Below are 11,104 nucleotides of genomic sequence, written 5' to 3'. Positions count from 1 at the left end.
TAGTTCCCTCTCATTAGACCGTTAAGACTCTGACACCTTTAGGAAGAAGTGAACGTGATAACATGCACACGTGCGTAATTTACTTTTTACTGAGGATGCTGCTGGGCTCTACAACAACTCAGCTCATCAGGATGTCGTCATTTCAAATGTGCGTCAGTCTCACAGCTTCACTGAATTTAAAGAGTGGTTTTGCGGACAACTCACAGATCTCATTCATACCGGATTGATTTTACAACTCAAATCACATCTGTATGGATTTAGGAGGAAAACATGAGTTGAACGCTTTTTTAAAACTTGGACAACCCATGAAATAAAACAGGACCAACATGCAGGAGACTGACGCGTCTTGTAATAAGGATCCTGTGGTTAATCTGTCTGATTAGAGCTTAAAACAAGAATCACATATTTACAATTCTGACTTACATGTATTTATTTATGGCAGCAGCCCGGAGCTAAGTCTCCCCAAGCTCTTTAGAATGAATGAGAACAACTCTCTCCAGCACCTGTGCGGCTCAGCCCTGTTTGCTGTTTGCCAGTGACGAGCTTCACCTGTCTCATTGTTGCTCCTCTGGATGAGTCGGGTTAAATCAGCTGCTGCCTCCTGATAAAACACTCGGATACACACGCCGCCTGTGTTTACTGCAACAAACAGATTCCCCTTTAAATTAGCATCCTGGAGGACTTCGTCAAATCAGAACCACGTGTTCGCAAACATATACAGCCTTCTTGAATTAAAGTCCATCCCCGGGTTGCCCTCTATCCAACCCTGGAAGAAAGGGACTCCCCCCGGGCTACTTGATTAACCCCCGTGCGTAATTACAGCGTGCGTCCTCGCCACAGTTTTGCCATTTAGTCAGTCATATCATTTGCAAATTAGCAGCGTATTAATGTGGCCAGTGGACCCGGAGTGTGTGGGACGAGCTGTGGTGATCACTGCTGGAACATGTTGCCTCGTGTAGGTCTGTTTGGTGAATAAAGTGCAGTGCGTAAAAATATGTCCCCAACCAGAATGAACCCAGAAACCAAAAAAAGAGAGAAGAGCATATTAAAATGCGGATTTTTTTTTGTTTCCCATTAACATCTCGTTACGTTTTGAAGAGACAATGCGCGCTCATGTGTTTCTGGCAGCAGTGTTTGTTGTCAGCTGAGCCTTAATAGATAAAACAGGCCCCATTCAGAGGGGCCGTCGGGTTCGCGCGGCCCGCTGCGCCACAATGCTCCGCACAGGCCCTCCACTGCCTGCTAAATACTGAGTGTTTCTTGTCAATATTAGCGGGACTACTTGGGGAAGTTTATAATTGGACACGTGTCCCCCTCGCCCCCACCCCACCCTCTCCACCCATCCACCCCCGTCTTTTGTCATTTGGAGATCAACTGATTTCTTTGTAATGCGTTTTTAAAGCAAAGAACGATCCACGAGGAGGGGTAAAGTGTTCTTAAGAGCTCCCTTTCAGCCTTTAGAATTGGCCGGAGCGACCCGCAGAGAAACATAGAGGCCCTGGAAGTATTTAATCCAGGAGACGTGTCTGCGATGCTGCCACACACAGCAGGAGAGACTGGGGCGCGTGCAGGTCAGTTCATTCAAACCCGTGCGCTCTGCTGTCTCACTCCACACTGACCATCAGCCCTGCACATCTTATTTCATTTTCTAGTTTTTATTTATTTTTTAAATATGGAGGACATACTCTTTGACTTCGACCACGATGGAACCACGGATGTTGCGTTTTGGGGACAGATGGACCAGAACTTCCAGTTCCAGACCCAGCTGGACACCTTCCTGCTGGACTGCACGGCGGCCACAGGCCAGATGTCCCCCTGGTCCTCTTTCGGCGGTCAGCCCATGTTCCCGGACTCACAGCTGACCTTCACCGACCTCGACGTGCAGTCCCCGGGGGAGGACGTCAGCGCCGAGGGGGAGAGCTCCTGCGCCGACGAGGACCTGGAGATGAGCGAGCTCAGGGGGCATCGGCTGTTGTCCCATCCGCCCTACAAGGTGCAGCGGCACGCCGCCAACATCCGGGAGAGGAAGAGGATGCTCAGCATCAATTCAGCCTTCGAGGAGCTGCGCTGCCACGTGCCGACGTTTCCCTACGAGAAGCGGCTGTCGAAGATCGACACGCTGAGACTGGCCATCGCCTACATCGCCCTGCTGAGAGAGATCCTCCTGTCGGGCTGCGACCCCAAGTCCTACGTGGACGAGTGCATGAAGAACGGCTACAAGAACCACACGAACGCCATCTGGAACACGAGTGGTGAGCTGATCACTCTCATTATCCCACATGGGGAGATTATTAGTTACTAATGACTAATGTTAAAGTGTTGAGCTGCAGATGTGATCAGAAGAATGACAGATCATCATATCAGGCCTAACGCCAGTCGATTTAAATGAGCTGCACTAATTATCACATCATAAATGATCAAATCATTATTTATTTATGGTAAAGTTATGTGAGTTTTAAAAGCTCCTGCAGGGTTTTGTAAAATGCTGACTACTGTGTTTCAAAACAAATATACTTTAGAATATTGGAAAAACTATTCAACAGCTGTAATTAATTTAAGAAACTTTAAGTTTCTGTAGTTTTATTTTATTCCTCATTTAACACACTTCCTGCATTCAGCCCTAAATGAAACAATGGTCATAAACACATCAACATGAGTTATCAACATGATTAAGTTAAAGGGATAGTTCACCGAAAAATGAAAATTCACTCATTATCTACTCACCACTCTGCCGATGGAGGTGATGGGTGAAGTGTTTGATTCCACAAAACAGTTTTGGAGTCTCAGGGGTAAACTTTGCTGTAGCCAAAGTGACCCCTTCTTCTAAATGTAAAAAACATCCAAGTGTCCGCAAGCCCGGACATTCAAATTGGACTCGAAACGGCGCCATTTACATGTTTTTAGCCCATTAGCCTCTGATATCCTCCTCGGGGTTAGGGTTAGGGTTAGGGTCACTAGTTCTGGTAGCGGACATTTAGGCTAAAAACATGGTGTTTAACATTTGTTCAGCACTAATTCACAACATACTTTCTCAAGGCAATTTAAGGTCAAAACCTCACAATATCAGAGAGAAACAGTTCCCATAAAAAGCACTTTGGCGAGTGGGGAGAGAAAACTCCATATTTATGGTTAATTAAAAGGTGTTTTCTCTTTAATTAGCCTCATTTGTATGAACACACACAGCAAACACAGATTTTATAGTCAAATTCTGTGGGAATCTGCTCCGAAGCATCTCTATGGGGCTTTTCATTGAAAAGTATTCTCCCATTCTTCAGGCCCAGACCTTGGACTTGTTAAACAGTCATTAAAATGTGTCTAACCCGATGTGTTTGTCCTGCTTTTGTTTCCCTCTGATCTCCTCTCTGCAATGTTCCCCCTTCCCAGACCTGACAGCCCGCCTCTCTTGGATAAAGTGGGATTAAGTGAAGAACATGGGGGCGCCCCGAGTGTGGAGATGTCGGCGTGGAGGTGGTTTCGGATTTGTTCCTCCCTCTTCTCCCTCTACATGTCAAAGACAGGCGGCCCCGGCACGACGGAGCCCGTCGGGCGACATCTGCAGACTTCTCACCGGGTCGCACACCTCGGGCTTTCTCAAACCACGTCTCCTCCCTCGTCCTCTGCGGCTTTTAATATTCTAATTCACTGTTGACTGGTAATTGAGAGCCATTGTTTCTGGGGCTGTGGAGGGAAAGAGAGGCTTGGCATTGTTTGCCCAAATGGATGGCACTTGTGACACAGAGAGAGAGAGAGAGAGAGGGGCACACTGGCATGAGACTGAATGGACGTCCCACTAGGGCTCATGCTTCTGCATGCGGCCCTGAAGTGTTTTGTGGAGTCGATGTGTTAAAAAGAGCCTTTCCCATGTAAATGAGAGGACGGGCGTGAGAAGCAGATTGGTGCAGTGGGTCCTGCCTGTCAGGTGCTGCTTCCAGAGATGGCAGGAAGGTTAATTGTGATCTGTTTGTGTTCATGTGAAACCTCTATCATCTGCTTTATTTATTTATTTATTTATTTATTTATGTATTTATTTATTTACTTATTTATTTTTAATTATTTCTTATTTATACGTTGATCAATTATACTTCTGCTGCTTTTTAGTGCATCTTACAACAAACTGCGTTAATTTATTGTTCTGTAATTTAAATGGGAAACAGTGGATGTGATTTACTGTTTATTTGAAGCTCCTCTGTGCCATGTGACATTTTCTGTAAATGGATCACCTCAAAAAATCTCACATCACCACAGTGGAGGGATTTTATGTATTTTAATCTTAAATCAAGAGCATGAAAAGCAACCTGCGTCTCTCCCACAGTGGTTTTATCTGTGGTCGTTACCTGTTGACGTCTTTAATGGGAAAACTCAAGCTCCTATATGCACATCACTGACTAACTTTGTCTAATTAATTTTCCTCTGGGAGATTTGAATATATATTTACATTCATAGCACAGAAATGAATGAATGTAGTCGGCACTTCAGGACAATGGGTCCAGCTAGACTGACGTGGGATCAGCTTTATCCCTCAAGCTGCTGCTACAACATGACGGACAGACGTCGTGCCAACCATCAAGGTCACTGGTCCCATGGAATCCCTGTTCATTTGTGTCTGCCTCCCAGAAAACACAACAACTACATTATAGATAGTTATGTGTGAGTGGACGGACAACAGGCCATGAAGACACATTCTGGACAAATGTTTCATGATGTTCTGAAATCAGTGTTTGTGTAATGTGCTTAAAGTATCAACAGTAAAATGACTTGTTATCCAGACAAATGCCTCTTGTCAGTGTGATTTAATTATTATTCATGTGTTATTTCCCTGGCTGATCTTTTATTTGTAGTTTTGCATAGATTTGATAGATATGATAACGTCTGTTTCAAATTCTATGACAATACAATATATGTTAAAACTATTTCACTCACACGACAACCTCACAGGGAATCATAGAATCATCATGTGGGACTACATTGTACGTGTAAAGGTTTCATGGCAGTTTATTTAATACTTGTTGAGGCCAACACCAACATCCCTTTAATAGTTAGGTTAGAATATGGTTTAAATTCAACATGTCGATCAGATGTATCAGTGGGTAGATGATCCGTTTACAGTCAAATAGAAGAATTTAAGACAGAGCCTTTTCCCGCAGTGTGTAAGTGATGTGTGACAGAGAAAGTACATAGATGCACTGTATGAATGTGTGTGAATGGTACAACTGATCTGTAAAGGGCCCTGAGTAACACTATAAAACCGTTATATAAATTACAGACAGACAGATATGAAATGGTTCTCAGAGTCATTATCAGCTGCGACACAGCATGTGAAGATGGAGACACTACATGCCTACAGACACGATTTCATTTCCCTACTGTGCGGTTTGTCGTCGCCCGAGCCGTCGTCTCCGCGGTGCACAGATGCTGCTCCAGGTGCAGCGCTCCGATGTGTAAAACAGGCGAGGGGAGTCAACAGCGTGTAGCACACGTACTTTCAGTGCCACTAATGGAGCCCTTAGGAAACAGCTCAGTCATGACATCTCCATTTACGTGTGATGTATAGCTGATGAATTTCTGGTTTGGGATTTTTGGACACGACACATAAAAAATTAGTCCCCAGTTATTCTGGAGACCGGAGTAATGAGAATTCATATTTTCTATTGCTTGTTTCTTGCAGTTGTGCGGCCACGTGTCTTTTTCCTCCTAAGATTGGACGAAATAAACATCAAAGATGTACGACTGAAATTAAATTGGACACACAGAGAAAACTTGTCCTCTTTGGAAACACCAATCAACCAATTACTTCTATGTTGTCCCTATGAGTGTGTGTGTGAATAATTGCTCTGACAGGAGTGACAGATGTTACCAGATGTTGCTCCCTCTACTGTACACCTGTCCAGTGTGAACGCTCACACGCGAATCTGGATTTTAGAATTCAACATTGACTTAAAGTTGTGTACCAACAATTAACCTGATCACTAGTGAGGTACTCTGATGCTCACTGACCCCTGTGTCCCCCTGGTGGTATAGGTTTGCTGAGTTTATTTGAGGATTTCTTCATTGTACAACGTGATGCTTTGTGTTGCAATCAATAGTTTCACAGACTTAAAATACAATTAATCGTAACTGTTGTGACCAGGTCTGATATTTGTTAACTTCTTTAAGGATGTCACAGATAACTGGATTAGTGCCGTGGTGGTACAGTATCATAAAGTTTGAAACTACAAATAAAATTAACATTAAAGTGACACTTTTTTGTTGCTGTAAATAGTTTAAAAATCAATGAAATATTTATTATATTACCAAATGTAAATATGTCAAAGTTAGCAAGTATGCTAATTTACATCCTTTCTCCATATAGCACAGAGTTTATATAAAGATGGGCAACAAGATGGCTCCCAAAAGTGAAGCCAAAGTGTCTCAATCGCCACCTGGTGGCTGCCTGCAGTATTGGTCATACATCCTGTCTCCTCCATGTTAACAAATAGAGGACATGGACCAAACTAAAAAGTCATGTTAAATAAATGTTTTTCAATGATGTCATTTTGGGTTGTTCCTTCAGCACTGATTGTTCAAGCGTTAATTTTTCCAGTGACAAATACACCAACGTACGAAGAGGCAGATACAAATAAAATAAAGCCCATTGATTTATGATCCTGACCCATCAAAACCACCGACATCCCTTTCAGATGAGAAGTGGAAAAAGTCGGGGTCCAGAATGAGTAAGACTCCTCCAGTCTGTGGACTACATCAGGTTTTCTTTCTTGTACTGAGGTAGTTTATTGATTTAACATCCGGGCAGACGTACACTGACAAACAGTGTGAGGCTGCTCTGTTCATCAGTCAGCAGGTGTGTTTATCATGTTAGTGTAACTCTGGAGTCCGGGGCCTTGCACTTGTAAATATAATTAGTGCATCACATCCTGTTGGAACAATGTAGGGGTCTGAGCAGAAGAGAATCTGAAACAGCCCTCGCTTAGGGTCACACTTCCTACAAATCAAAAGAGCTCGACACATTTCCAACGTGCCATCTGTTAGACAGTAAATCCACAGTCACATAAACCTGCGGCTGAACGTTTGAATACAGTGTATTAAGAAAATAGGCGTTCCCTTAATTTGCTGGTGTTTTCTACGTGGCCTGAGTTTCAGCCACAATTATAGGAAGACAAAAGTACCAAGCGATTCATAAATATCAATTGATCCATGAGATGCACTGCAGTGTTCACTAATGTTGTAAACAGGTTGTATCAAGATATTTCTGCAGTTGCCAAGTTCACATCAGCTCATTGGTACAATGTGGCCGTGATACACAAAATATACACGTCCAGAAACAATGTATGACTCCAGATGTGTGTGGCCTTTAGTTCCTGTACGGCATTCAACTGCCTCTGGCATCAGACCTGTCCTACATGACAAACTTCAACCTCAAAATAGTCTATAAAATGTTTTTCTCTTTACTTTTTCATATCAAAGCTTTTACAACACTGTGATCATGTGTGATCACAATAATCTACATATACTACTGATAATAAACAGAGGATGAGTAAGTAACTAAGTTTTGGCACCAAGTTTCTTTTTCTTTCGTAAGGTGTTGTGAATTGTTCTTAACGGCTTTGTTCAGTTATTCTTATAAATATTATTTACACACACACACACTCACACACACATTTATATCGATAGATGTCATAATCTGTAATATATAGGCTATGATACACATGTATAGCACAACATTCAGGTAAGGAAGAGTTTTAGACAAAAGTTCCACAAGACAAACTACGTACAAATGTCTTACAAACGTTTTACAGGTGAATGAACACAAAGAATTGAAAAAGTGATACATGTATTTATCACCATCCATTGCATTAGTAACTTGTCTTGTTGCAATGGAGCTTTAAGGGTTTCAAAGAAAGTTGTACTCTTCAGAATCCGAATTGGATTTACAGAACTGTTACTACAGTGACCTATATAATTATCTCAATATCCAACGTGGAGCATCCAAGGCCACCAGAAACAAACAAACAACAAACAACAGTCTCCCCTCGCAGATAAAAAAATGCTGACTCCCCAGACGCCTTGGACACGGCCCTCGTCACCATGGTGACCCAGTGTGTTGGCGCTTTAATAGCTGTGAAACACCAGTTAAACAGCTCACCTGCTTTTCTCATTACGGCTCCTCTTCACATCAGCAGCATGCGTCCAGTCTCTGCGCTAATAACTCAGATCTGAGGCTGTGAAAGAAAAATGTGGTGTCGTCTTCATGATGGGTCCCAGGGGCCCGCACTGTGGGGGGGCCATGCGTCTGAAGCCTTCTCAGATGAGCACCGAAACATTCAATGATTTCCTCCTCGACTTAGAACCGCAGCCCTCACGCTCGCTGGAGCAAAGACGCTGAGTAGAGGGGAAATGAACAGTGTCAGATTTTCAGGCTCTCTGAGGTGTCGGCAGTGTGAGTCGCTTTACGATGCAGATGAAGGGTGAAAAGACTGCGTGGAGAAATGAATTATTTTATGAGTTTAGACCACACGGGGGCAGATTGACTGTCCCGTAGCTTCAGGATAAACCAACAGTTCGGTCCGCAGCAGAGCTCAGGGTGTCGTTGGTGACACAGGTGACACCGAGGCAGTGACAGTGGACTGTAAACGCCGCCCCCGTGTTGACATCCACTGAGCTTCACCCTGACTGGCGTGGCCCAATCAGCAGAACAAACAGCACTACTGTTTGCCCAGCCCTCCTGCGCAGCCTCCCCCCCCCCCCCTTAAAGTGCCTGAGCCTCAGCCTAACCTCCCCGCAGCCCCCCACGTCTAGTCGGGCCACCTGGCCGACACATCGCACTGTGAACCCGGGCCGACCGTCGCGCTAACCTTGGCACCAGGGTCACAAGTGCAGCACTAATTACACTACGTTATTTGTGCAGGAGGCGGCCCCGTCGGCACCCGAGTGCCCGGTCCCTCTGTCATTTGTTCAGCAAATTTACTCTGACCCTATCAAAAGCACCCACCCACCCCCCCGTTCTGTTAGGCCTGGTTAAAGTTCAGATTCTGGAAGTCGTACATGCATAATGAATATAATTGTGTTATAGCCGACATAATTGCTCTGGCGACGCTGTTCTTCGTAACTGTCAAGTCAACGAAGTGCGTTTGAGTTGAGCACGGGGCTGAATTTAAATGGGTTTGTTGCTTTGTGCTGAGTCGCCCGCTCTCATTGGACACGACTGATAAACAGCATACCGATGTGCACTCTCCACAGCTAATCCAGTCCTGCAGACATTAACATGGAGCACAGGTGGTGCAGCAGGTCGGCCATTAATCATACTGGGGTAGGTGGTTTGAAGGAACTACCCCCCTGTTCTGGAGCTGGTCCCTGAACTCCAAGAAACAATGTCAGGAGGGTTTGGACAAAGTTGTCTGTAAAAGTCATGTAATCCAATACAATACGCAGGTTAAGAATAGATTTTGATGTATTTTCATTTTCAGCTTTATTTAGACGAAATCAGAGAGTTGGCACCAGGGTACCTTACCTAACAGATACAGCATGGACCTGCGATGGACACACCGCTGTATATCATGATTTCTTTTCTCCACACACATCTCCCAGGGGCTGCAAAGCCTCGGAGAGGTGCACTTCAAAGCTTGGATTGTGCGTCGGCTGGCCATAACTCTACAGGGCTGCAGAGTCCGGTATTGAACATATAGGTTTAGGGTGGTGGTGGTGGTGGTGGTGGTGGTGTGTGTATGTCGGAGAGGGGATATTCTGCGGCCCTGTTTCCCCCCTTCACCTCCAGATATCAAAGCTAACTCTGACAGTGGGGGGCTCTGGCATCCCAGGCCCCCTCTCCTCACAGGAGACAAAGCATGGAGCGGCATCGAACCTGCATCGTATTAAACAAAGCCTAAATGCTTCCAGCTGTTACACACTCCCCAATGAATCCTTTATGAACGGGCCCCTAATGCGATTTCAGAAACACCTTGTCATCAGCCCCGGGGCAGCACGCTGGAGAAGTTTGCATGTATATGAATGAATGGTCTCTTGGTGTTACAGTTACTGACGAATGGCTCTATGAGTGTAGGTGCATATAGTTTTATGAGCCAATATGTACCTCTCTGTTGTTTCATTGACTGTCGAGCCCTGGGCTATAAATACAGGCTCTTATTGGAAACACTGATATTGTTAAATGCCTGCAGACCTGTTTTATCACATGAATGAAAGCCTGTGGGACACGACGATAACCGAGGAGGAACCTAAATAACTTCTGGCTATTTGAAACAAGAAACCAAAGAACAAACCCAGAACAACAAGAATCAAGAAAGTACAATTTTCTTTATGAAAGCCGAACTACAAAGTGGTATATGTAGTGGTATATTTCATTTTGTATCCAAGGTGTAGTCGGAAGAGACGTGTTTTTAGTCTGCAGCGGAAGATGTTTAGATGAGTTTATTCTGTCCTGATGTCAATGGGAGCTCGTTCCACCATTGAGGAGCCAGGACAGCAAACAGTCGTGATTTCGTTGAGCGATTAGCTCGCAGTGAGGGAGCAACAAGCCGATTGGCAGATGCAGAGCGGTGTGGACGAGCAGACCAGAGCCTGGACCAGAACCTGCGCCGCCTCCGGAGTGAGAAGGGGAATTATCCTGATGTTGAGCAGCGTGTATCTGCAGTAACGGGTTGTTGCAGTAATGTTGGCAGTGAGGGAGAGTTGACTGTGGAGTGTCACACCCAGGTTCCTAGCAGTCTGGGTGGGGGTTTAACACGGAGTTGTCAAAGGTAATAGTCAGGTCATGGGTGGGGGAGCCTTTCCCTGGAAGAACACAATGTGTACTAATCTATTGCTTTATAACGAAAGTGAACAAAACTTCCATCGAGGGTGAAACACGCAGCTTCCTAATAAGAACTGATCTGAGTGAGTCACATTTTCACAACTTACTGGAAATGAAATGTAGAAAACCCTTTTCTCAGGGAATCATCCCAGTGAAGACCAGGGTTTCAGCTAGAAACACAGAACATTTCATTTGACAGTATGTAAAGGAAACGTTCCTTGTTGCTCACGAGGTAGAGCGGGTCGTCCACGAACCAGAAGGTTGGTGGTTCGATCCCACTCTCCTCTGTGTAAAAAAAAAATG

The 11,104-nt window shown here is 44.6% G+C and overlaps 1 protein-coding gene across 1 annotated transcript; it reads left to right on the top strand.

The window, feature by feature from the left end:
- Positions 1–500: 500 nt before the first annotated feature.
- LOC117755171 (pancreas transcription factor 1 subunit alpha) lies at positions 501–4,760 on the top strand. The gene is made up of 2 exons (XM_034574729.1): positions 501–2,252; positions 3,385–4,760. Exons 1-2 carry the CDS (start codon positions 1,673–1,675, stop codon positions 3,420–3,422), a joined length of 618 nt encoding a protein of 205 aa, XP_034430620.1. The 5' UTR covers positions 501–1,672; the 3' UTR covers positions 3,423–4,760.
- Positions 4,761–11,104: the final 6,344 nt, after the last annotated feature.

The sequence above is a fragment of the Hippoglossus hippoglossus genome, chromosome 21 (genome assembly GCF_009819705.1).
Source record: "Hippoglossus hippoglossus isolate fHipHip1 chromosome 21, fHipHip1.pri, whole genome shotgun sequence".
NCBI classification, from domain to species: domain Eukaryota; kingdom Metazoa; phylum Chordata; class Actinopteri; order Pleuronectiformes; family Pleuronectidae; genus Hippoglossus; species Hippoglossus hippoglossus.
Note: the sequence above shows the minus strand (reverse complement) of the source record. Positions and strands in the feature narration are given on the sequence as shown.